The following is a 27,981-nucleotide window of genomic DNA, read 5'->3' on the forward strand; positions in this document are numbered from 1 at the left end:
CACAATGGAGTACTATGCAGCTGTAAGAAGAAAGATCTCTTATCCTTTGAGATGACATGAAGAGACCTGGAAAGTATTATCCTAAGTGAAACAAGCCAATCAGAAAAAGAGAAGTACCACATGATCTCACTTATTTGTGGAATACAATGTACATAACAGTCTGAGGAATAGGGTAGAGCCAGAAACATGGAAATAGGGTATAGACTGACAACCCTCAGAAGAGGGGGAGATGGAGGGGAGATAAACACAGAATTTATATGCATGTACACATAACCAATGGATGTGGACAGCAAAGCCGGGGATGGGGCGGGTGGGAGGGGGCGGAGGGTTTCAAGTAAAAAAGGAGAAACAACTGTAACAAAAATAAAATTTAAAAAATAAAATAAAATAAAATAAACGGAGTTCATTGTTTTTCTCTTTATACCAAACTTTGGCTTTCATTTTCATTGTTGACGTTAGCATTTTCATGTTCATTAGTAATGTCCCTTCGGACTATATCTTCAATTTTCTCTGCAAGAGCACGAAGGTTGGCTTTTTTGAGACTTTCAATCAAAGTGGTATATGCATCTTTCTTCCCATGAAGTTGATACCAGTTACGGAGCAGTTGGACCTTCTGCTCAGCTGTATCTTGGAGATTGTCATTCTTGATTTCATCTATTTTGGCTTCATTGATACCATTCTTCCGGACAAACTCTTTAACTTGATTTATTTTCATTTGCTCAGCAATAGTGATAATGTATTTACTCAGGTCAATGTCTGAAAAAAAAGAACTGTCTCTGAAAATGTGTTCTTCTAAACAAAATTGCCATGACTGAAAATCATTTATTTCTCCTCCTATAGTACTTAAGAATACAGGTAAGTTCTAGAGATCTAAAGAGTTGACAGGGAAACAAAAACAGAAACAACCTTGCCTTCTAATCCCAACTCCTCCTATATCCCCAGTAATTTGCTCTATGACCTGAGCAAAATATATAACATCTTCGTGTCTTCTTTTCTCACCTATGAAATGGTTAGAAAAGGTCACCTCTAACATCCCCTACGGATCTGGTGTTTAATGACCTACAAACTAAACAGGCAGACAAAGAGTTTATGATCATTTTATCTCTGAATCACAGCTCGAGAAAGAGAACTGAGTAGAATCATAAATGCTGTTACAGAACTGGAACACACCAATAATAACTGAGTCTACGATTCAGATTAACTTTTAAGTCAATTTAGGCAGTTCTATAATATACCTAAATTTTTGTAAAGGAAAGTTTTCCTAAGTCTCAGAATATAGTGTCTTATTGCTACCTCATTTATTTTTAACTAGGAACATTAGTTATAAATGTAAACAACTGCCTGATAAACCCTTGATGGTAAGTGGGAAGAACTGTGAGTTCAAGGAGTAGCAAGACCCCACTATATGTGATTGAAATGAGCAACATTGTCTTACACAAAAATCAGCCTGCTACTCTTATGGAAGCCACCTCTATGAAACACAATGATAAAAGCTTTACCTGCTGAATTCACTGCAGCCGTTTCCTGGGGGGGAATGGAGGGAAAGAGGGGAAAAAAATAAAACTATTTAGAATAGTCTAAATGTAATCTTTTAATTCTTCCTTAATACTGAAAGAAGTACAATCAGTTGCTCGATATATAAAATTAGAGTCATTCAAACTTACTGTGAAAGGTTCCAGCATTACCAGAAACTAAGGAATATCGGCTTATATTTCACACAGCCAAGGAACCTCCGGAGTTCACGGAATGTGTGGAGATTTTCTCATATAGACTCCCCAAAACAAACATAATAAACGTAATCATTCCAAAACTCTCTTGAATGTAACTATTCTTATTTTTGACATGAGAAAAGGGTTTAAATTGAAATTATTTTGTACTCTATTGATTTAATAAACTCTATAACTCCCACTGAGTCCTGGCCCCAAATGAGGAAATCATTATTCATGAAGTGAACTGGTTTTTCTTCCCTGGATAACTTTTGCTATTAGAAATGCCTTGATCCCATGTGGGGAGAGCTATGGTGACAAGTGGCTGGAGAAAGTTGAGCTGTACCTTCATAATGGGTTTTAAGAGCTATCTCTGTGCCTGGGCGTGGATACTGACTCCGTGCTCTGGTAAAGGATGTTTTTGTGGTTTCTCCGCGAGTATCACACCAACGTGAAACATGTTGCTTGACCACATCCTTTTTCCAACTCACTTTGAGCACCCTCCCATTTAAGTCCTTATTAACTCTCACGTTGTGGGAAGCTTACTTATAAGCTGGGCATCATATCTTAACTACTTTTTGATGCCCTCTAACCCATGCACACACAAACAGTAAATGTTTGTTTTAAGACAATAGCAAATAAAACGTTGAATTACTGCCTTCTCTATGTGTTTAAGAACGCTGATGCATGTTTCAATACTTACAGTATTTGGAGGTGTAGATGTATGGGGATCATGTTTATTATAGTATTTTCTTTTCACATCTAGAAGATGAAAGAAATTTCTATCAGACTCAGGTCTCAGCCTTGTAGGAAGCACTACTCTAACATTAGACAAGCATGAGAAAGGAGACATTCATTAAAATTTAAAGTGACCAAACACTCCAAGAGACAGCACTCTTCTAATTTTGGACAAACCCACCCCACCGGTTCAAGTGTTTTAGAGATGTTGAGATATCCAATTACCTCACACTGGCCTAGCCTAAAGCTGGCTTTTGACTTACTCTATGATATAACCTTCCCTCTCAATGTCATGGCAACAGCAGGACATAGAAGCATAGGATATGAAAAGCTAACATCAGCTTGCCATGGAGTGACATTTAAAGCCCAGAAGCTGAAGTACATGCACTCACAAATAACTCAAGTATACATACTCAGTGAATATACACCTTAAAGTCCATATGAGATGGAAGGAAGAAATCTGTAAATCTGCAAGCATGGTTATAGCGTTTAAACATAGAGTACTATATGTATTTTTAGCTGAATAACCTCTAAAGGCAAGACAACCTCTTTAACTTCAGCTGAACTGAAGAAACAGAAACTTATTCCAACCAAGAAGGAAAAAGTTAATGCTTCAGAGTGATTGAAAGTTGTACCACACTGTGTTTTATGGATGGTTTAAAGGGATTTTTCTAGAGTAATTATGATTATCCCCAATTTGGCTTATCTGCTGATTTTACTAGGTAACCCTTGCACAAAATGTACTGCACAGTATTTTAAATTATGGTGGAGAATTAATAAAAAAAATCCTGGAGTTTGAACAAGGATGAGGAGGCAAAGAGAGGGATGCATTTATCAAATGTGCACTGCAATGCCTTTCCCAGGAAGGCCCTTCCTTCGTGTGCATCTTACTGCATGGGGCAACCTTGATGAACAATGAAGGATTACTTCTGCTGCCTGGATGGGAACATAGGGAGGGTGGAATACCTACTCATTGTCCCAGAGTGGTTGCTCAAAAACAGTAGCTGAGGGATAATATAATCTGTTCTTATCAGCTCTCATTAATGCATTTTGTGGCAGGAATTAAAAAATATAACAGAGCTAACTACCTGGTAGAAGCTTTCTTATAGGTAGGAGACAGAAGGGGATTCTTTGAACACGTACTTTCATTTCAATGTGCAATTTGAACAAAATAAGAACTTACACCAACATATAACTGGAATCATGAGAAACAGGAGGAGCCACAACCACTGGAGGTTAGCACTGGATCCTGTAGATTGGAATATTGTACATTTTACAAGAAAATAAGCAGTCGTTAAGACTAAACAAGGTATTCTCAAAGAATCAAAAGGGATTGACTTTTCTTCATATTTTACTGTGGAAATAGGAGAAAAGAGAGTATACTCATTTAAAAAATAATAGTAATGACCTGGCCAGTGATGCTCAGTGGTTGAGCATTGACCCATGCACCAAGAGGTCACCAGTTCGATTCCTGGTCAGGGCACATGCTCAGGTTGTGGGCCAAATCCCCAGTCAGGGGACATGTAGGAGGCGGTCAACTGATGTTCTCTCTCATTGATGTTTCTCTCTCTCTCTCTCCCTCTCCCTTCCTGTCTCTAAAATCAATAAAGAATATAAATAAACAAACACAAACAAATAAATAAATAAAATAAAATAATAACCTTCTTTACATCTGGTATTGCTGGTTGGTGTGCAATTCTCAATGATTCCATGTTCACAACTAGAAAGAAATATAGAGAAAATTCAAAAAGCCTGCTGGGCTGATTCCTTGATCATTTCCAATGACACACTCTAAGTCTCTGGCCATTGAACTTATTTTTGCACCTGTGGCAAACATATTCCCTCAAAGGTTTCTAGATTAGCATCTAAAGCTGGTAAATGTTTGGAACATAATTTGGGTGTTTGGATGAACAAAGAATGACTATGTTTTAAAGTATCCAGAGTTAAAGGAAGGTAACAAACTATTGACATGTAAAACAAAGAATAATACAGACCCTAAACTAAACTTATAATTGGTAATAAGCTGTGCTCTTAAAATAGTAGGAAAGAATCATAAACTACCAAAAGCAATTTCAAAGCAGTTCCATAGAACAATAAAAATGGCCCATCCTAATGTGTGAAGAAACTGAAATTCAGCGAGGTTAAGTGATCTGCTCAAACTCTCTCAGTTAATCAGATGAAAAGTGAAATGCACAATCAACTCTTCTGACCTTGGGTCAAAAGCAAGCTCTTCGACATGAAAGACAAGCCCTTCATGATCTGACCCTGGCTCCTTTTCAGTCGTTCCTACGCTCCAGCCAGGTACCCTGTTCTTCGGAGCTTCTCTGTCTTTGCAGCTGCTGTTTCCCTGCCTGATATGCACCTTAGAACCACATATGCTTACCTTCAAGTCTTAAGCCAAGTGTCATATTATCACTGCATCTCCCCAAGCAGGGTCGAAAAGTTCTAAATAACTCATAACACCCTAGGCACGAGTCTCTTCTGATGCTTGCCACATGGTGTTGACTCAAAAACCACACCTTTTCTGACTCTCTCTGCCTCTAGCCTTAGAGCCAGGAATGTGTCTTGCTCATCTGGTTAGCTTAAGTGGCCAGCAGTGTCAAGCACACATATTTGGGGACTGGATGTCTGAATGAATAAATGATTATCTAGTTGTTTGGAGGCAAAACAAGACTAGAACTCAAGTTCTTGACTCTCAGACAGTGTTGCTTCCCCTTCAGAAGCCATATCTTTCAAGGTACATCTAGTGTTTTAGTCAGAAAATGACTAAAACTTACCTGGTGCAAGGGTTACAGTGTTCACATGGTAGACTGTTACAAAAAAAGTTTGATTTACATCTGCACTTGGTATTCTGGGTCTTGGTACAGTTTTCTTCCACTTCTAAGCCTAGAAATCCAATTTGAAGACAATCAATTATAGTAGCTAGTTATCAATGGGCTCTGAAAATGTTGGGCAGGAGCTGCAGAGATTTTTGAGACCCACCACTTATATGAGCAATCACACCATGACATTGGGAATACAACTAGTGTTTAAATACAAAACGAGCAAGCCCGGGTTGAAATAGTTGAAATCATTTAGCAGAATTTTAAGTAGACAGACAATCCAGCAACCAAGACAACCCTACCTTTGCTTAAATAGCTCCCCTGTTCTTCTAGTCTAAAGCTGGGCTACTCACAGTGTGGCTTGTGAACCAACAGCATCAGCATCATCCGGTAGCTTGTTAGAAATGCAGATTGTCAGGCCCCACCCCAACCTAGTCAAGAAGACCAATGCCGAAGCCTACACTTAGAGATTCCGATTTAATTGATCTAAGGTCGGACTTCAATGTTGGCATTTCTCATAGCCCCCTATTGGTTCTAATGTACAGTCGGGGTTGAGAAACACTGCTTTAGAGCTCAAATAGAGACAAGAAAAACATATGTCCCAAGATTTCTTAATGTCAAGCAAAATTTGAAGTACTGTTATATTTTAACCCGGGCTCTCAAAATAGATAGAAATATTCATGAAAATTCAGGGCCCCAATTGGAAGTATCAGGACAAACCAGATCCCCAAAGAAGGTGGAGCATCCCACCTACCTCTCATGATCCTCTGTCCTTGGATATGAAGGTTCCTGAGCTCTTTCTGGCCATAAACAAGAGCCATTACACAAGCATAAGCCAAGGCAGGAAGAAAAGTTTCTACAGTTTTGATTGGAGCTAATGAACCCTGTTCACAGGGCTCCTACTCAGTCTATCTCCTACGTGTGGGAGATCGCCTAGACTTGGCTCATAAGCATCTAGACCAGTGATTAGCTCAGTCCCTGGTCCTGCTTCACCCCAGTCAGCCCCTCCTGTCCCTTCCTGTATACCACATAACACCAGAGAGGTCCCAATTTCCAATTACAGGTATGTAAGAAATGATTCTACATGGAATACTACAATGGTCACTTTCATTGCTTTTTAGACACTCACCATGTTCTCCATCACAAATTCTACATCTTCTGCATTTATGAGAATAATGTTTCACGTCTGTGTACTCCCTCCCTTCTAGGCAGGGCACACAGACGAGTTTCTCCCCATCAGCTCTGCAGTCACTAATTTTCTGTTCGCCTGCCAAAAAAAATGGAGCCAGTATTTGAACACAACAGCATGGGGTGTACGCAGGGACAGCAGTAAAACATTGCTAAAGCAAGGGAAATAGGCCAATGATCTATGAAGAAAATAGGGGACATGGTTATTGTAAACATCATGTCAAGAGACAGAAAGTCTCCCAAGACAAAGCTGAAAGAGTGACTGAAGGAATAGGCCTATAGAAATAGATGATTAACAATAGGAACATGTGATATGAAAGAAAAGAAAAAAAGAGGCTAGAATCACCAAATGCACTGAAAAAAAAATGCCTTTACTAACTTTCTGGTGGGGGAGGGGAGGGAAGAGTGGAGATGGTGGAGATGGCTGCCACTGGCCACTGAGATGACCTGAAGCATTCACCTTGCTCTGGCTTCTCATTCTATATTCCAAAGTCCATAGATCCAGATAAGAGCAGAGTGTAAGGAAAAGGACATTGAAGTTCTAAAGCCCTCGGTCAACTCTTTAGTAGCCCCATGAGCTTTAATCCCTCTGCACCTACATGTCTTTATGCATGTGGTAGAGAAAATAGCACTTCTCTTGCATTGCTACCTGAACTGCACAGGACCTGCCTACTAATGCTCATAGCCCTTTTTTACCCTGTTTCTTTGCCATTAAGGGTTAGAGTATGTTTTGGTGGGCACGTATGAACATATTTATAACAAAATTGATAATCAGATTTGCTATTTTAATGCACACAATTTCAAATAACATTCAATTTGTTTTCATTTACTTTAGAAATAAAACAAGTCATCCTGTTGCTATTAGTAAGCATTATACAATGATGCCTTCTCCTGGAAATTTTATTCATTTAACAAGTGTTTATTAAAGGCTACTGAGCTGGAGGTAGTATGGGAAATAAACAAAGCCTGGGTGTCCAAGACTCCACATTCTCAGGGTAGAAGCAGACAATGCACAAATAAATATAAGATGTCAGGTGGTGACAAGTGCTATGGGGAAAGCCAGACTAGGGCAAATAAAAGAGTGTCTAGTGTTTATTCTAGACAAAGAATAAACAAGAAAGTGACAGAAAATATAAGGGAGAATCTAAGAGAAAGCGTGACTAGTGACTCCAGTTACTAATGGTGTAAGTAATTAAAAGGAATAAGCAAAGTCTAATCTGCTCTACACACATGCACAGCAAAAATAATTGATGCTGTCTTTCTAGGTACATGACTTTCTCAACAACCTCCTAGCATTCTTTTTGATAAAACAGAACACTTTCTACATAATCAAATTAATTTAAACATATATGATATTTTAATAGACAAAGACACTATTTTGTCGATAGAAAAAAATAAGCAGCCCTGGCCGGTTTGGCTCAGCGGTTAGAGCGTCGACCTGCGGTCCTGAGAGACCCGGGTTTGGTTCCCGCTAAGGGCATGTACCTCGGTTGCAGTTTGTCTCCAGCCCTGGTCGGTCGTGCGGGTGGCAGCCATTCGATGTGTTCCTTTCACATCGATGTTTCTCTCTCTCTCTCTGTTCCTCTCTCTCCCTCCCACTCTACCTGAACAAAAAAATGGGAAAATGTCCTCGGGTGAGGATAAAAAATAAAAATAAAAAATAAGCAAACCAAGGAAACCTGAAATCTAATTCAAATACAGTGCATTGGGGTTTTATAACATGTGGCAATACTTAAAAGAAAACCAAGCCAAAGTACAATTTTAGTTGCTAGCCAGTGGTATCATCCTGGTTTCTAAATGAATTGATAAACCACTTTGCAGAATGTGCCTAGCACAAGGCCTATGGCATGACAGGAATAAAACCACAGGTTTTTTCTTTCCTCCAATGTACACAACCTAAATTTATCAAAATGTAAAAAATGAGTAGTTGTTTTCTTGAAAACAATACTTTTTATTCCTGAGTATAATTGTACATATGCTCACTGTAGAAAATTTGGAAAAAGCAGGGAAGTACAAATAGCATGTACACATCAATTACCCTGAGATATTCATTGTTATCATTTCGGTGGACTCCTATAATACCAATATACACATATATACATATGATTCTATACATGTGTAATCTGTACATGTATATATGATATATGCAGTATACTGTAAAGTCTTATTGGATATGGTAATGTGGCAAGGACTTTTTGATTGATTAATCAAGAATGTCAGTTCACATAGAGAATCATTTTAAAAATGCTATATTTATTTTAGCTTATAAAGTATAGCTATATAATTATTTGCCAATCTTGTGATATAGAACAGCTATTAGAATTCCAGATTCTTTCTCACTAAAGTCACATCCAAAATGCATCACCTATGGCTTCTCTCTCTCTCCCTCCCTCCTTCTGTATGAAAGGTTTTCAACATTTTTATGATTTTTCCATTGATTTTGCCCTCACCTAATTCATCAACTCAGTTTAGCAACTCAGCTTTACTGAAGTTGTTCAAAGCATTCAAACTAGTTTTCACAGAAATAAAATCTGTATTTACGTACCATTGATTATATAATATTTAATTAAATCACATGTGTATATAACAACACCAATAAGCATAAAAAATTTGGAAGCAATTTGAATACTGATAAAGCCTAAAATTCAACAAGAGGAAATAGAAGTGGGGGGAGTATTAAGCATGTGTTGGATGATATCCAGGCTATTTCAGAGACAGAGCAGAGAGAATCAGTTAATTCAGCCAGCAGAGCCATTAGAAATCCCGTAAGGGGATTTATGTACATTGAGGATTATATTAGAAATATATCAGCAAACAAGACTTTGATTGAACATAATATTCCAGCCTTAGGCTACTTCAAAATTTACTTAATTCTACTTCATTGGGTATCATAAAATGTCACACGTATAGTGCTTCCCTTCAGTTTGACAATTTTCTTAAGACATTTTCATATAAAATGATTACTGTATCAGTAGGTCACACTTTTTCAAGTTTTTGACCCACATATCCAAATTTCTTTCTTAAAAAGAAATAGTGGTATATGAGAGTTCTTAGCTCATAACCAAACTCATCAGGGTTGAAATCACTCATTAAATGAATGTAAAATAAAGCAAAACAAACAAACAAAAAAGCAAACAGACAAAAATCCTCAACAGTTTGATAAGCAAAGCATATTATCTTTGTTTCTATTTGCATTTTAGGTTTTAAAAATATGAAAGATCTGCATCCACAAGACACATTGATTGTGTTTAGAAAGTTGTAGAAAGTCAGGAGGCCATTCTTTATTCCCATTTGGAGAAGAGTAAATGGGCTTAAGTATTAAATGATTTAATTATAAGCGAGATCTTTTAATAAGAGTTATTAAAACCTGAAGAGGAGGTCAAGGAAGACTGGTAGAACCTTCTTATAAACGGGACCCATGCTTGTTTAGCAGCCGGAGTGCTCACACGGGAGGCCAGCCATAAAGCCCTACTACAAACCTTTATGGTTCTAGTAATCTGTCACATAAATCCAATTGTTGTCATTTATCTTCCTGTCTTACTTCACAAAGCATCAAGGAGAGATTCCTATTTGTATGAAACAGTAGTCAGTTCACTCCACGTGGAAAAAAAGCTTGCACAATTGCATTCTCTATAGCTTCCAATTTGCTGGTATCTGAAGGATTTCCGATCTGAAACTGTTTTGCATTTCAAAATCCTGATTTTAAAAAACCCTTGTTTTTGTCTGCTGCTTTTCTAGCTCAGCTAGTTATTAAGCTGCAAAATGCAAATTTATTTTGCAGGCTTCAGTGTGTCCTAACTGAGCAGAAGTACTGAGGCATTGCTTTCAGTGCCACCGTTACTATGATGTAATCAGTTCCCATGCAACGAGCTTTCATATCCACAAATGAGTCTTCTTTCGCTAACAAAAACTGCAACGGAATAGCTAAATCCTCTCATTACAGAGGTAAATTTCATTTGTAAAGTATATTTATTTATACCCACATCAAACAAGTGTGATAAAGATGAATTAAACTGGTCTTGGGAAAATAATTTCATAGTTGGTTTTTTTTCTCAGTAATGCAATTATGCAGGAGAACCAAATGCGGTAAAACCACATTTTCTTCATCATTACTATATGCTATTCCTCACCCTGATTCTCACTCTAATTGCTGGAGGTGTGTGTAACATACCAGGAAGACATGGTAGACAGCAGAATGTGCCCTGACGATCTTGGCCTTCCGGGCACCCGGACTCCCTTTTAGTAATGTTCTTACTGGATTTTAACAGCTCAGAGTTGGTATTAGTCACTTGGGCATTGTCACCTTCAGACAATGATCCAGCTAGGAAGTTAAGTATCTGCAAAAGAAAAGCATGAAGAGAACTTTATTGACTTCTGAACTAACCAACTCGGTAAGCAAGGATAAACTGCCCCAGTGGCTGTATTTGCCATGGTACACAGGCAAAATCAGTATGGGTTCCCTCCTCCTGTTGACTCATCTCCAAAAAAGGGGCAGACCCACTGAAGGTCAGTCCAGATATCTGGTTCTCCAAACTACCCTAGACACAGCATTATGAATGGCAAGAGCCAGGGCTCTGGGCTCAAAAGTAAACACTGGCTCCCACTTACTAGTCTGGTGACTGAGGATTAAGTCACTTAAGTTCTCTGAGTCTTCATTTTTTTCTATCTATAAAGTACAAATAATCTCTTCTTCCTGGATTTGTTAACTGAATAAAATAATGCACTTAAAGGTTATAGCACAATCCATGGCTCATAATAAATAGGTGCTCAGTAAGCAGGATTATTAATTATTATTTTTATTATTATCGTAAAGTTCCACTGAGGGGCAGCATAGAGGAATAAGAAAAAACATGAAATTTCGAAATGACTGCTATTTGAATCCCAGCTCTGCCACCAACACTGTGACTTTAGGCAAGTTATATAACTTCACAGATGCTCAGTCTCCTGATCTGTATTCCTGTCTTGAAGGGTTAAGGGTTATTGTGAAGATAGAAAGTGATCATTTCTTCCAAACCTTGCACTTAGCTTACAGCTATATTATTTATATAATAGCCATAGAATCAACAGTTTTTATTAATCCTCTGGTTATCAAACCATACAATAAATCTAATAGAATTTTCTTCCCTTTATTCAGTAAAAATGAACTTTACTTAATAGAGAACCAATCTTTAATCAATTTTTGCTTCCTTTTTCTAGAGATAAAAGCCCATCAGTCTAAGTAACATTGTGTCAAATTTATGTTATAGACCAGAGTTTCCTAGAAAAATGAACCCTCATAAATGTTTGAGCCCTGGCTGGATGGTTCAGTTAGTTAGAACAGCATCCTATAAACTAAAAAGGTTTCAGGTTCGATTCCTGATCAGAACACATACCCGGGTTGCAGGGTTAATCCCTGATTGGGGCATGCTTTTTTGGTTTTTTCTTTTTAATGTTTTTAATCCTCACCCAAGGTCATTTTACATGTATCTTCAGATAGAGCAGGAGGGAGAGAAGGAGGAAGAGAGAGAGAGAAACATCGATGTGAGAGAGACACATTGACTGGCTACCATCCCCACAACCCCAACCGGGGCTGGAGACAAACTGCAACCGAGGTACGTGTCCTTAGTGGGAACCGAACCCAGGACTCTCTGGTTTGTGGGCTGACGCTTTAACCACTGTGCCAAACCGGCCAAGGCAGGGCGCTCTTTTTCACCAGCATCTGTCTCACAAGTTTGGTTTCTGTGTCACCAGGCAGCCAAACTTTGGTTCTGGTTACACAGAGTTGTTTACCCATTCCTTCATGACATTTGTCTAGGCTTTTACAAAGTTCATTCACATATATCTGTTTGTGGAGGTTATAATAAACCTATGCCTAAGAACTATAACTGTCTTATTGTACAGTCAAAGAAGCTGAGCGCAGAGTACATGAACTATGTGCTCAATAATCCACAATGAGGAGTGGTTAAGGGAGCACCTGGCACTTCTGGCCCAAATCTGGGCTCTATTTCCAGTTCACAAATTAATGTCCTAATCACTTTTTCTAAATTTAGGCACATAAACAACTCAATTTGTCTTTAGACAATGGCTGGCAAGAAACCTAAGACTTAAACAATGAACCTTTAAAACAAGTGTATGTTGGATATCGTTGCTGTGCGGGGAGAGTGGTGGAATTCTCTGAGAACCAAAACAGAATCCCAAGACCTGTAGTCTGGAGAACTGTGGCAGGACCTTCAAGGCTGGGGTTCTGCTGGCAAGAAGACAGAACTTCCAGCCCCAGTCTGCAGCTTGGGAGGAAGCCTAGTTTCTGACCAGTCTGGGTGCTGAGTGTCTGAGGATAGCCATGGTCTCTGGCAGGGGTGGGGACCTGCAATGCACAAATAATTAGAAACCGGAAATCCTCTGACGCTAGATTCTTTGCATCTGCTCCCTTTGAAATGCTTAGAAACAGGGCTACATGACAGTTTGTCCCTTGTATCAGATGATGAGACACTGAAAGAACAAATGGACATTCATTGATTATCTGCATCACTTTTCATAGCAAAACAGGTTACTGAACGGAAGAAATAAAGCAAGAAGGGCCAGACCCAGAAATTGATGGTACCTCTATGCACATCACCCCAGTCTGACAAGCTCTCCGCGCTTTCCCAGAAGTTGTACACACTCAATTTCTGACATGGCAGTTACAAACAGAGTAACATCTCTGTGACTGAATTAAACCAACTACTGGAAGAAACTGAGAATCTCATTTAGGATTATTCCAAAAATATCGGTGAAACAATCGTCCCTGAGAGATTAGCTAGAATTTGAAAAGAAAGTTAAAAAAAAAAAAAATCACCCTTTTTCTGTTCTTCGTGAAGTGCAAAGCAAACAGGAAAATAATTTTAAAAAGTAGTGGAGGGGGGCAGTGAAAATGGCAGCCTTTTAGATGGCAAGAATGAGTAGACAGATGCCTGGAAAAGTAAGATTTTTCAGTACCGAGCAGACTTCAAACTGACTACATATGTTAGAGCTGACTACAAGCTCTACAGTAATCATGGTGAAGAGTTTCACTTCTAACCAAAGCCCAGAAGGGAGTTTTTATCAAGAGAATCGCTGTGCTTACATACAGCAGAAAAATGCTATGCAGATCAGGAAATATAATGGCCATCCAGAGGGTTCAGTGCTCAAAGGTCAGGGATTAAGAAAATAGAAAGAAGGGAGAAACAAGGGGAACATTTCAAGGAAAAAAAAAAAAAAAAAAAACCGTTTCAGGAGGAAGTTATTTTAAAACAAAAAAAAAATGTTAAGAGAGTTTATTTCTAGTTGGTGAGACTATGAATGAGTCATTGTGTGTGTGTGTGTGCGCGCACGCGCGTGCACGTGTGTGCTTAACTCATTTTTTTTTTTTCATACAGGAATATGTTAGTTGTACAATAATAAAGTCAAAAGGGACAACTTTAGAAGTAGCAGGATTGTGTTAAACCTAAAGAACTTTGATTTATTATTTGTGCTATTCTTCCATTAAGATTGGAAAATCTGGACAATAACAGTGGTCAATTTATAACAGCAACCTAGTATTTGGAAGGTGGAACATATTCTAAATCTTTGAATCATTGGTATTTAGTCCTTCATATAAATATTCTATTTTTTGCTGTTCTTGGTTTCAAAAGTAGTCTTATAATTTTACTAAATCCAACATTATATCCTTTCATTGGTATATTTCCTTAAACTAGTGTTATCAGGGTTATTTTATTTCCCTTTGATCAACTGACACTAAATATATCACCACTCATAGCAGCAGAGTTGTTTCATAATGAAAAGAATTTTGTTTTATTTTGGAAATAAAATTGGACAAAGAGAGGTGTAACATTAAAAAATTTTACCTTTAAAATATATAAAATTGAACTTCTGGTCAAGATGGCGGCGTAGGTAAATGCGGTATGGCGTCCTCCCACAACCACATCAAAGTTACAACTAAACTACAGAACAACCATCATTCAAAACCGCCTGAAATCAAGCTGAATGGAAGTCCTACAACTACGGAATTAAAGCAGCAGCCACATCCAGACTGGTAGTTGGGGCGGAGTCAGACGGGCTGGTCCCACACCCACATGTGGTGGATAAAAAGCAGGAGGACACCTCAGCTGGGAAGGTCCTCCCTGAGGACTGAGGGGTCCCGGTACCACACCAGGTGCCCTGCTCAGGGTTCCAGCGCCAGGAAGAGAATCCCCATAACTTCTGGCTGGAAAAACCAGCGGGAACTGAGGCTCAGGGAAGCTGACGTGGCTGGAGCCCCAGGCAGCTCCTTAAAGGGCCCGCGCACGAACTTATCGGACTCTCTCCCTCTAAGCTTGGAGGGGAGGCAGCTCGAGGGGCACCAGAGACATACAGGGAAGAACTGAGCTGTTTAGCACTGTAGTGAGGGCTGGGGAGGGGCTTTCTCCAGGACAAACGTGCTGTCAGAGGCCTTTGTTTCTTTGGTGAGCACTTTTCTGGGGCTGCGGACAGTCACCATATCTGGGACTCCAGCAACCTGGCTCACACTGGTAGCCCCGCCCTGGTGACTCCCTGAGGCCCCGCCCCATCCAACTTTCAGGCCCACCCAAGCAGTTGCCACTTGCTTAACCATAGAATTGGCCAGTCTTGGATCCTGCTTCAGGTTTTCCTAAATTCTTTCAAACAAGCAGCATCTGGTCTCAGCTAGCCCCATACCGCTTGTTAAGTAATACACAGAAACAAACACAGGGAGGCAGCCAAAATGAGGAGACAAAGAAACAGTCCCAAATGAAAGAACAGAACAAAACCCCAAGAAAAGAACTAAGCGAAATGGAGATAAGCAACCTAACAGAGGCTGAGTTCAAAATACTGCTTATAAGGATGCTCAATGAACTTAGTGAGAACCTCAGTGAACTTAGGGAGGGCCTCAAGGGCATCAAAAAGGACCAGTCAGAAATGAAGGAGGCATTAACTGAAATAAAGAATAATTTACACAGATTCAATAGTAGAGTACATAAATCCAAGAAGCAAATCATCGATTTGGAATATAAGGAAGCAAAAAACGCCTAATCAGAACAGCAAAAAGAAAAAAGAATCCAAAAAAAATGAGGATAGTGTAAGGAGCCTCTGGGACAACTTCAAGCGTGCCAACATTCGCATCATGGGGTTGCCAGAGGAGAAGAGCAAGAACAAGAAATCGAAAACCTGTTTGAAACAATAATGGCAGAAAACTTTCTTAACTTGGTGAAGGAAACAGACACACAAGTCCAGGAAGCACAGACAGTCCCAAATAAGATGAACCCCAAGAGGCCCACACCAAGACACATCATCATCAAAATGCAAAAGGTTCAAGACTAGGAGAGAATCTTAAAAGCAGCAAGAGAAAGGCAGCTAGTTACCTACAAGGGAGTTCCTATTAGGCTGTCAGCTGATTTCTCAAAAGAAACTTTGCAGGCCAGAAGGGAGTGGCAAGAAATATTCAGAGTGATGAAAAGCAGGAACCTACAACCAGGATTACTCTATCCTGCAAAGCTGACATTTAGAATCTATGGCCATATAAAGACTTTCCCAGACAAGAAAAAGTTAAAGTAGTTCATCAACACCAAACGTTATTATATGAAATGATGAAGGGTCTTTTTGAAGAAAAAGATAAAATATATGAACAAACAACATGGCAATGAATACATATCTATCAACAATGGAATCTACAAACAAAATGAACAGGCAGAACAGAAACATTCTCATAGATACAGAGAACATTTTGTTGGTTGCCAGTTGGGAGGGGGTTTGGGGGAATGGGTGAAAAAGGTGAAGGGATTAAGAAGCACAAATTCATTGCTAGACTGACAAACCTCAAAGGGAAAGGGGTTGGGGGGTGGGAAGAAATAAACGAAAGAACTTATATGCATTACCAATGGACACAGACAATAGTGTGGGAAAAGGCGGGAGGGGGGTGGAAGTGGGGAGGAGGGGGTCAATGGGGGGAAAATGAGGAACATCTGTAATACACTCTACATTCAACAATAAAGATTAAAAAAATAAAAAATAAAAAAATGAAATAAAATTACACTTTCCCTTAAAAATTTTTTTATAAAATTGAATGCTTATTATACATCCCCACAAAATGGCAACTACAGTATGCGGTACATACTCTAATTAAATCTTGGTTTATTTCCTTAAGCAAGAGTACCAGAGGAGTATACCTGACTAAGCACATCCTGATGGATTCCTGTGGTGAGAATGAAACACTTAAGTTGCTGGGCTGTCAATGAGATGATAAACACGAAGACTAACACAACGTATCCCATAATTTAGCATCTCATTGTGCTGTTGCTGAACTATGAATAAACAGATATATTTCTCAAAATAATGTCAATTTGTACACATCTCAAGAAGGCATGGGCTGACTTTCTTACGTGGTTGATAAACTGACTTTAAAAAATCGAATAATGCAGTACAGTGATCCACCTTTATTTGAAGGGGGATCCGTTCCAAGTCCCCCAGTGAAACTGCAGATAGTGCTGAACCCTATGGATACTGTTTTTTCTACACATACATCCCTATGATGCAGTTTAATTTATAAATTAGGCACTATAAGAGATTAACAACAATAACTAATAATAAAGTAGAACAGTTACAACAATATACTGTAATAAAAGATATGTAAATGTGGTCTCTCTCAAAGTATCTTATTGTGATGTGAGATGATACATTGCCTATGCAATGAGATGAACGACATAGGCATTGTGACATAGTTAGGCTACTCTTGTGCTTTAGGGTCATTGTTAAGTAAAATAAGGGTTCTTCGAAAACAGCCCTGGGATACCACAACAGTCTATCTGATAACCAAGATCACTACCAAGTGACTAACAGGAACATAACATATACAACATGAATACAATGGACAAAGGGATGATTCACATCTCAGGTTGGTTGGAGTGAGATGGCACAAGATTTCATCACACCACTCAGAATGGCACTTAATTTGAAAGGTATGTATTGTTTACTTCTGGAATTTTCCATTTAATCTTTTTGGTTGACTGTGATAACTAAGGAAAGCAGAGATACTGTATTGATTGCATAGTCACCCATACAGACTACTCTGGGGGTGGAGGAAGACATGCATTTATATGTATAAGTTCTAGAAATTGTGTTTTAAAAGATCAGGAATATTATTTTATATTTTAATGCAATGTTTTTAAAATTATACCTTATAGTACGAGTACACTTATCCCAATATACAAGTATAATAAGATAAAATTCTTAGTCACTTAAAAGTCATACTAATAAAGTGATTTAAAAGTTATATATCTCAAATTGAAGGTGGACATTTTTATCTCCTTGCCGTGAACTTCAAAGAGACTGATGAAAGTAGGTGAGTAATGGGGTTCTCCGGGAAAAAAGCCCCCCCCCCCACTATGCAAAGAGGTAACAGACATCAATGGTTTACTTGGGAAGATGGTAGAAACAGAAAGTGAGAATCTTTTTTTAAGTGTTGACACCAGCAGTCTCAAGCTAGTTCTTAAGATCTTAGACATATAACCTGAAATGTGGTGTCTCAGTTTATTTACCAGTTTAGAAAGGGTTTTAGAGATGACCCACCCCAAGCCCTTCATTTGATAGAGGAAGCTATGCCCCAAACTGGTGTAGTGACTGGTCCATGCCATCCTGATAACTCAAGAGATTCAGGACTGTTATGGGCTGAATGACATCTCCCCCCACCTCTAAATTCTTGGCTTGGAGTCCTCCCCAGTACTGGAGAATATCACCATATGTAGAGATAAGATCTTTAAAGAGGTGGTTAAGGTAAAAATGAGGTCTGTAGGGCATGCCTGAACTCACATGACTAGTGTCCCTGTAAGAAAGAAGAGGACATTTGGCCACCGACACAAAGGGAAGATGGCATAAAGACAGGGAGAAGGGCATTCACAAGCCAACGAGAGAGGCTTCGAACAGATCCTTTCCTCGTGGCCCTTGGAAGGATCCAGCCTGACCAACAGCTTGGTTGCAGACTTCCAGCCACCAGAACTGTGAGAAAACGATTTTCTGTTGTTTAAGCCACCTAGTCCAGGGTACTTTGTTACAGAGTCCGAGGAAATGAATACGAGGACCGAATTAGAGCCTCTTGATTCCCTCAGATTCTGAATGTGAAGGATGTCATGCTACCTGCACGCTTCGGATGCCTCAGGCTGAACACAAGCATTTCTCATCTTGCACAATCACTGAGCTAAATAAAGAAAAGATTTCAAACGGTTTTTAGAACTGGAATCATCAGGGCTGACAGGAATCGGAACTGCCTCTCCCCAGCCTTCCAGGCCCCACGAGATGAGTTGAAATTGCATTGTTCTCCACTGCCAAGAACACAAATGGAAAAATATATGAAACTCAGCTGACTACTTCTGCTCACTTGTTTTCTAGACTTTTAGTTACTTATTAACACTAGAAGAAAAAGAAATTCCCAAAACACCATGAATAGTGCACCATTTCCAATTATATAATGCACCTCTAACATATTTGTGTAAAAAATAAGAAAATATTAATGACATTTTGTAGTAGGTACAGTATTGAAAAATTGAAATAAAAATAAAATAAATTTTTCTACATGAAAGAGGTAAGCAAAGATTCTATTCATTCTTTTTTTTAAATGTATAAATAAAGATACAAGGTAATCTTATCCCAATAATGTCTTCTTTCTTCCTTAATATTAGTTTCTGGGAAGACTAAGAGAGTGATGGTTGAGGCAGGGGGAGTAAGTGACTGGTTAGACCCCTGACTGAACAAGCAATAAATAAAATAAGAAACCTAAAAAGTTTCATCTGGGATTAGATTTTGACCTTAGTGCTAGCATTTAAAAAATAATTCTCAGAACCCTGACAGACATCAGAATCAAGTAGTGATGTTTAAAAAAAAAAGTGCTTAGGTCCCACTACAGACCCAAAGAATGAGAATCTGAGAATGAGGCCCTCCTTGTGATTATCTTAAACAAGCACCCCAGTTATTTTGAGGCTCACCACAGCTGGAGAACAACTGGGCTCAGGGAAGCAAAATCAAAGGTTAGCAGGTTACATTTACATATAAGGAAATAAGAGCTTTATAGATGAACAATATCTGTGTTCTGCACTGGCAAATCAGAATTTGACTTTTCATGGAGAAATAATGACCCTCCCAAATGAAGCCTGAAAAAACAAGTCATCTTTGGTGGAAGGAAAGGATAATGGAAGGGCTACAAAATCCGAAACTAGAGCCCGAGAGTCCTCATGCCCAGAAGAACCCAGTAGGAACACAGGAGTAAAGCATTCAGGTGGAACAGAAAATGAACAGCAGAGGTTTGTCCTAAAGGAGAGGTCCACCCAGCAAAGGGGGCAGCCATTCAGCTCAGAGGTATGGGGGCCAGGTGCCATGTGGGGCCACATCTTCTGTTTTTTTAAGATAAACCACAATCCTCCAACATTTAAATGGTGGCAACTAATATTAAAAATATATACAGACACAGACATACCTATTGCGTATGTCAATAACATGCAGATTAAACAAAACAGTCTGGGGCAGTGTAGGCCCAATTTCTGAAATTAGGCCTAAATCCATACAGACACGCATGTGAAAAAAAACAGTCCACTAGGATCTAGAAACCTTTTTAAGGTACCTACAATAGTTCTAAAGTAATTTTAGGTAATAAGATTATATATATTTTATATAATATATATACATTTAAGAAATGTTTCCTTTATAATAAATTATAATAAAATAATATAAGAATTATAGTAATCTAAAGTCATTTAGTGAATGCCCTCTCTATAATGCACCCAATAAAAATTGTGAAATGAAAATTATGTAAAAATAGAAAAAGATTTATGTGTACACAAAGTGACAAAAGGTAGATTATAAATAACACTGAATAAATATGTTGTATATGTGTACACAAGGCCAGGAGGCTGTAAGTAAAATAAAAAACACTTGTATTAGGTGGTAAAATAATGAATGACTTTTCTTTTTCAAGAATTATTTTTTGTTTCACATCATATGATCAATGTCTCTATATTTACCCATTTTAACAGAAGAAAGAGAGGGAGTCACTCCTAATTTGGTTTAACTATTTTTTATCTTATGAATCAAATTTTAAAGTATGCCCTTTATGATTTTATATCATAAGTAAATAGTCTTTAGTACCTGTTAGAAAATATGTGCTCATTAAGGGACTTTTGAGACCCAAAATAATTTGCCAAAAGGTATTTAACTCACTAGGGGTTTTCAAGTGGGGGATTTCCTTCTTCAGGTTTTTGACCATTTCTCAGAAGACAATTCTTCTTTCCAACTGGCAGTTGTCCGGCTGCCCTAAAGGATTCTACTAGCTTTCAGAGAGTTCCTTTGAAATACTGACACTTCCACTATAAGAAAAATGAAAAACTGATCTGCCATTTGACCCAGTGATCCCACTTCTAGAAATATATCCTAAGAAGCCTGAAACACCAATCAGAAAGAATAGACGTACCTTTATGTTCATAGCAGCACTATTTACAATAGCTAAGATCTGGAAACAGCCCAAGTGTCCATCAATACGAGTGGATAAAAAAGCTGTGGTGCCCTGGCCAGTTTTGCTCAGCGGTTAGAGCGTTGGCCTGCGGTCCAGAGAGACCCGGGTTCGGTTCCCGCTAAGGGCACGTACTTCGGTTGCAGTTTGTCCCTGGCTCTGGTTGGTTGTGCGGGTGGCAGCCACTCGATGTGTCCCTTCACGTCGATATTTCTCTCTCTCTCTCCCTTCCTCTCTCTTCCTCCCACTCTATCTGTACAAAAAATGGAAAAATATCCTCGGGTGAGGATAAAAAAAAAAAAAAAGCTGTGGTACATATACACAATGGAGTACTATGCAGCTGTAAGAAAGAAAGATCTCCGTATCCTTTGAAATGACATAGAGGGACCTGGAGAATATTATGCTAAGCAAAATAAGCCAGTCAGAGAAAGACAAATACCACATGATCTCACTTACTTGTGGAATATAATGAACAAAAAAAGCTGATGGACAAAATAGACCCAGAGACATAGAAAGGAGTATGGTTCAGACTGACATACCTCAGAGGAGGAGGGGGGGTGGGGGAATGGGTGAGATAAACTAAAGAACTTATATGCATGTATGTGTAACCAATAGACATAGACAACAATGCTGGGGGGTGGGGGGAGGCGGGATGGGGAGGAGGGTGTCTAGACTGGGAAAAAGGAGAAACATCTGTAACAAAAATAAATTAATAATAATTGAAAAAAAGAGAATTATTTAGAAGGAAATTACTTGGCTACTGTCCCAAAGAGATTTACTCAGAAACAGCATCCAAGTCCTGGGTCTTCTTTGCCAGAGAGATCTCTCAGCTGCAAAGGTTCCCGCTTTAAAGTGTTGGGTCTCAATCCCAAGCCTAGAGCACCAGAGCTGGGAAGAGGCGCCCCACATAACATCCAGTTGTGAAAATCAATGGGGATTCTGCCCACCAGGGAGAGATGGGGGTCTGCTAGAGACACAAGCACCCTCCTGAAAGGCCAATGCACAAAATCTCATTCACAGCCACTCACCCTGGGATCTAGCAGAGGGAGGAAGAGATGGAGGAAGGGAGGAGTGGACTAGAGTCACTTGGGGGAGAGACTGGATTTATGGCTTTAAGGAGAGAGCTGAAGGACAGTCACCAGCATCCCTGTGGTGAGCCATTCTCCCATACCATAGACATCCTCTTCCTGGGGTAGAGCACCGCCTCCATGTGGCATCAGCCTGGGGGGATGCAATGGCCTCATCCTCTGGACATCCTGTTGCCCCATTCTGTGGAGCTTGCGTCCTATTGAGCAGTCAACGATCTGAGCCAGCGTGTACAGGTCCCGGCAGACTCAGGGGGTGTCAGTGACTAAGTTGTGTGGCTTTGGGGCAGGGGAAATTCCCCGCAATTTCTCGTGAACCTGACTGGCGGTGCCTCTCCACCATGGATGATCCGCTAACCCCACCCTCCGGGCTCGGGCAGATCCAATCTCCCAACTCCTGTTGCTTCCACCCTGCCCAGATCTGGGCAGAATCCAGGAAAGACTGAGTTGTGTGACTCAGGGGCATGGGCCACTCCACCCAACATCCCCCAACCCTGACAGACACCTCCCACTCATAGGAGATGTACTTAGCCCTGATGGCCTGCCCTGCTGAGGTCAAACTGCTGACAGAATCTGGAACAGACTGAGTTGTGTGGCTGTAGGACAAGAGTCATTTTTCCTTCACGTGACAGACATGCAGAGCCCTCCCTTCACATGACCAAATCTTGTTCTGTTGGGTCTGATAAACTGCTAGCCTCACACTGACGACTCCCTGAGACCCTGCCACACAACAAAAGTGTGTGAGCACCAGCAGGTGGCAGCTAGACTTGGTATATCTTGGGACAGTTGCTGAGTGGCCTCAGACTCAACTCTGGCACCAAGTTGGAACCTGTATCAATCTGCTGAACACTACTCACCCCTACCTGGTGACTCACTGAGAACATACCTCATGCAACCGAGGGCTGCCAGAGGTTCAGTGACAGAGCCTGGAAGGCAGAGGCAGTGGAGATGGATCTCAGAGAGCCTTAGGCCTTTTGCTGATGTGCCATTGGGCTGGGTGCTGGTGGAAGCCAAACTGGTGTTCAGCTTGGTCCTTCCCATGCACAAGGCTCAGCAAAGGCAACCACAAGCTGTAGATCACATTGTATCTCCACACAGGTCACCCAGAGCTAGTCACATGCAGCATCTAACATTGACCTGCACCAGAATCCCTCTGAAAAGGACCCAGAACAGGCACACCCAGCTTCAGACAACATCAGAGCAGGATTAAATAAGCTTCACAAGTGGCATATCCAAAGGGAGATCTTGGCAGGCAGACCCTGTATTCACTTCCTATGGTCAGCATCTGCACAGCAGCCTGTACACTGTGGTCAGGACCAATCCTCACAGTCAGCCAGCCTGAGGGATGACCTCATGCACAACGGGGGCAACAGCAATCAAGACTCAATTACAACAGTAGGGCCCACATAACCCACGCAAGGAATATTCCTGGAACACCCAGCCCAGCTGATCAAGGGAACTGTGCCACTGTATCCCACGGGACACCTACTGCATAAGGCCACCACACGAAGACTCAGAGATGTAGCAGAACTACCTAATAAATAAAAACAAACATAAAAAGGCAGCCAAAATGGGGAAGACAAAGAAACATGCCCCAAATAAAATAAGAGGAGAAATCTCCAGAAAAAGGGCTAACGGAAATGGAGGTAAGCAATTTACCAGATATAGAGTTAAAAAAAAAAACAGTTATAAGGATGCTCAAAAAACTTAGTGAGAAGTTCAACAGCATGGAAAAGGACATAAAGATTCCAGAGCCGGGTTAGCTGCTGGGCCGCGGCTGCAGCGCCCGCCACCGCTGCTCCTGCTGCCGGGGGAGTGGGCCTGGGTCGGAGCTCCGCTCGCCATCGCCTTTGCCCCCTGCTGACCTCCCACCGGAATGGCCATGGGTAAAAGTGAGCTGGTATAGAAGGCCAAACTCGCCGAGCAGGCTGAGCGCTATGATGACATGGCTGCAGCCATGAAGGCAGTCATGGAACAGGGGCACGAACTCTCCAATGAAGAGAGAAATCTGCTCTGTCGCCTACAGGCATGTGGGGGGCACTAGCCGTTCTTCCTGGCCTGTCATCTCCAGCACTGAAGAGAAAACAGAGAGGACCGAGAGGCAGCAGCAGATGAGCAGAGTACCGGGAGATAAGCGGCAGAACTGCAGGACTTCTGCAATGCTGTTCTGGAGCTGTTGGACAAATATCTTATTGCCAACGCTACACAACCAGAAAGTCAGGAGTTCTACTTGAAAATGAAAGATTATTTTAGCTATCGTTCTGAGGTGGCATCTGGAGACAATAAGCACACACTGTGTCAACTCTCAGCAGGCTTACGAGGAAGCATTTGAAATGAGTAAGAAAGAAATGCAGCCGACACACCCTATTGGACTTGGCCTGTCACTGAACTTCTCAGTTTTTACTAGGAGATTCTGAACTCTCCGGAAAAGGCTTGCAGCCTGGCCAAAACAGCATTTGATGAAGCACTTGCTGAATTGGATACACTGAATGGAGAGTCGTACAAAGACAGCACGCTGATCATGCAGTTGCTTAGGGACAATCTCACGCTGTGGACACTGGAAAACCAGGGAGATGAAGGAGTTGCTGGCGAGGGAGAGAACTAATGTCTTTCGTGCTCTGTCCGGTGTCACTCTGTACCCTCCACATTATCTCTGCACGATGAAAGAAAGAAAGAAAGAAAGAAAGAAAGAAAGAAAGAAAGAAAGAAAGAAAGAAGGAAGGAAGGAAGGAAGGAAGGAAGGAAGGAAGGAAGGAAGGAAGGAAGGAAGGAAGGAAGGAAGGAAGGAGAGAGAGAGAGAGAGAAAGAAAGAAAGAAAGAAAGAAAAGAATTGTACGTTGACTTTTCACTTTTTCAAAGCCTCAGCCTAGCAAAAATGGTCCATGGGATAAACATTTGGTATTTGTATCTTAAACTGGTCACATAAATGCCATGGCATTCTGAAGTTTTTGTTTTGTTTTGTTTTTTGTTTTTTTTTTATCCTCACCCGAGGACATTTTTCCATTTTTTGTTCAGGTAGAGTGAGAGGAAGAGAGAGGAACAGAGAGAGAGAGAGAGAGAGAAACATCGATGTGAAAGGAACACATCAAGTGGCTGCCACCCACACAACCGACCAGGGCCGGGGACAAACTGCAACCGAGGTACGCGCCCTTAGCGGGAACCGAACCCGGGTCTCTCAGGACTGCAGGCCGACACTCTAACCACTGAACCAAACCGGCCAGGGCAGCATTCTGAAGTTTTGATTTTTAACACTGACAGGATTACTGTGTGTTTAATTTTTAAAAAACCGAACACTGTGATTATGGGGTTTTGTAACTAAGCAGAACTCTTACTGGTAGAAAAAATAGACCTGACTTATCTATAACTTTTGGGAAAGTTTAATCTGATATCAAAACAGTCACTGAAATACAGCTCCATTGTAAAGTTCTACAGAAAGTTATAGAGATTATATTGTGATGCTGGAACTTGGAGTGAGACACCTGTCATTTCACATTTAAGTCTGATGGCAATTCACAGTAATTCTGCCTGTTGTTCAGGGCTTGTAGACACTTGACCAGTAGGGGCTTTGCCACTCAAAAGTTCATGACCACAGATGTCCAGTGTCTTCCTCTGAGGAAACTCAAAGCCTAAAATTGAAATTCTTTGTGGCAAGTAACTGGGTTATGACACCATGAGAAGGTCCAGTGCTCATACAACACATGTGATTAAAACTCTTGTCCTATAACAATGTCACTGATTTATGACTTGTGCTTCAGTTGTGGAATCTATTTTCCTTGTGACCAGGAACTAAAGAAGAGAGAAAGCCATGTATTTATGAATGGCTTTGTCTGTCTCCTGGGTCATACCTTCAAGAATAATGTTCTGCAGAGATTGCCTTTCACATGAGGAGGACTCCGTCTCTGGTTCTTCCTAGCTCGGGGCTTTTGAATTTTGAAATTTAAACATTCTTTCCTGCTGTCTTTTTAACTGTTGACTTTTTTCTCTTCCCTCTTTCAATTTCTGTCCTTCAGCTTCTTTACTTTTTCTTTTCTTTTTGAAGTCTATCTTTATTTGTCTTTTGTTCACAGTTTAATACTACATGGGCAGGGCTAGGGCCTGGAGGGGTGAGAAGTGGAATTGGTGAGCACTTTGGTGAGCAGGCCCTGTTGTAGAGTCAGGAAGAGCTTCCGGCACTGTAGCCCTGTCTTCCTCCAGTTCTCAGCACAGTTGTTGCTCTTCCATCACACAAGATCTGAATCCAGAAAATATTTCTAGCCCTGGACAGTTTGGCTCAGCGGTTGAGCATTGGCCTGCGGACCAGAGAGTCCTGGGTTTGGTTCCTGCTAGGGGCATGTACCACCAAAAAAAAAAAAGAAGAAAGAAAGAAAGAAAAAGAAAATATTTTCAAATATCCACAACTTCTCCCTGTATTACAGTCAGCCCTGATAGTGCTTGTTAGTACCTGTCACCAGATCTCCCAGCTGTCCTCATCCAGGCAAGTTCACAGACATATTGAAACAAGACCCTATAACACAGAGAAGTTGCATGAACACCACAATGGGGAGAATCCAGAATACCCGGGCCTACCAGTCTCACAGTATCATACCCCATTCTCGTTAACATTCCACATAGCTGTAGTATCCATCTGTTTGTCCATCTGCTGAAATGAGAAAAACATTCATGCACTGATGAAAACAAACCAAAAAAGGAAAAACAAAAAACCCTCCTTTCTAGCTGAACAAAAATGTGCAGTTAAATACTTGGCACTTGCAAATGCAGTAGTGAACGTGGAACGAGCCTGTCTGTATATCTGGTAGCTCCTCCTCGCTTTGTTTTTCCTTACCAGTATTCTGCCTCACGTTTGCTTCTGTGATGGTTATATTGCCTAGCAAGCACACCTGTGGTTGTGAAAATAGTATAGCAAAAAAGAAAAATCCCTGGTTATCGATGTACTAGATTTGTGTATATATTTTAAACAGTTCTAGTTTCCACCTTACACAGAATAATCAGGAAACATGTAAAAATTCAAAAGTGAAATAAAAAATTTTATCAGTTAAAAGAAAAAGGACATACAAACCATTAAAAAAAAGTCAGAAATAAAGAATACAATATCTGAAATGAAGAGCATCAAATTAGAGATTTGGAAAACAAGCTAGCAGAAAACACCCAGTCAGAGAAGGAAAAAAAAAAAACTTAAAAAAATGAGGATAGCCCTAGCCGGTTTGGCTCAGCGGTTAGAGCATCGGCCTGTGGTCCGGAGAGACCTGGGTTCGGTTCCCACTAAGGGCATGTACTTCGGTTGCAGTTTGTCCCCGGCCCTGGTTGGTCGTGCGGGTGGCAGCCACTCGATGTGTCCCTTTCACGTCAATGTTTCTCTCTCTCTCTCTTCCTCTCTCTCCCTCCCACTCTATCTGTACAAAAAATGGAAAAATGTCCTCGGGTGAGGATAAAAAAAAAAAAAAAGAGGATAGTTTAAGGGATCTTTGGAACAATATGAAGCATTACAACATCCACATCATAGGGGTACCAGAAGGAAAGAGAGAGCAAGGAATCAAGAACCTATTTGAAGAAATAATGATTGAAACCTTCCTAACCTGGTAAAGGAAAAAGACATACAAGTCCAGGAAGCGCAGAGAGTCCCAGACAAGATGAATCCCAGACAAAGAGGATCACACCAAGACACATCATAATTAAAATGGTAAAGGTTAAAGACAAAGAATTTTAAAAGCAGCAAGAGAAAAGTAGTTAGCTACCTACAAGGGAGTTCCCATAAGATTGTCAGCTGATTTCTCAACAGAAACTTTTCAGGCCAGAGGTATTGGCATGAAACATTCACAATGATGATAAAAGTCAGGCCCTACAATCAAGACTACTTTACCCAGCAAGGCTACCATTTAAAATTGAAAGATAAATACAGCGCTTCCCTGATAAGAAAAAACTAAAGTATCTCATTTCCACCAAAACATTACTACAAGAAATGT

General features: G+C 40.4%; 1 protein-coding gene and 1 pseudogene across 1 annotated transcript; one reads left to right on the forward strand and one right to left on the reverse strand.

The window, feature by feature from the left end:
- Positions 1–418: 418 nt before the first annotated feature.
- On the reverse strand, positions 419–27,018 carry FAS (Fas cell surface death receptor). The gene is made up of 9 exons (XM_036265785.1): positions 26,588–27,018; positions 10,626–10,791; positions 6,396–6,533; positions 5,222–5,330; positions 4,106–4,164; positions 3,628–3,693; positions 2,410–2,468; positions 1,500–1,524; positions 419–756 (listed from the first exon to the last, which is right to left on the reverse strand). Exons 1-9 carry the CDS (start codon positions 26,621–26,623, stop codon positions 419–421), a joined length of 996 nt encoding a protein of 331 aa, XP_036121678.1. The 5' UTR covers positions 26,624–27,018.
- Positions 23,898–24,626, forward strand: LOC118632574 (annotated as a pseudogene).
- Positions 27,019–27,981: the final 963 nt, after the last annotated feature.

The sequence above is a fragment of the Molossus molossus genome, unplaced genomic scaffold (genome assembly GCF_014108415.1).
Source record: "Molossus molossus isolate mMolMol1 unplaced genomic scaffold, mMolMol1.p scaffold_m16_p_17, whole genome shotgun sequence".
Classification (NCBI taxonomy): Eukaryota; Metazoa; Chordata; class Mammalia; order Chiroptera; family Molossidae; genus Molossus; species Molossus molossus.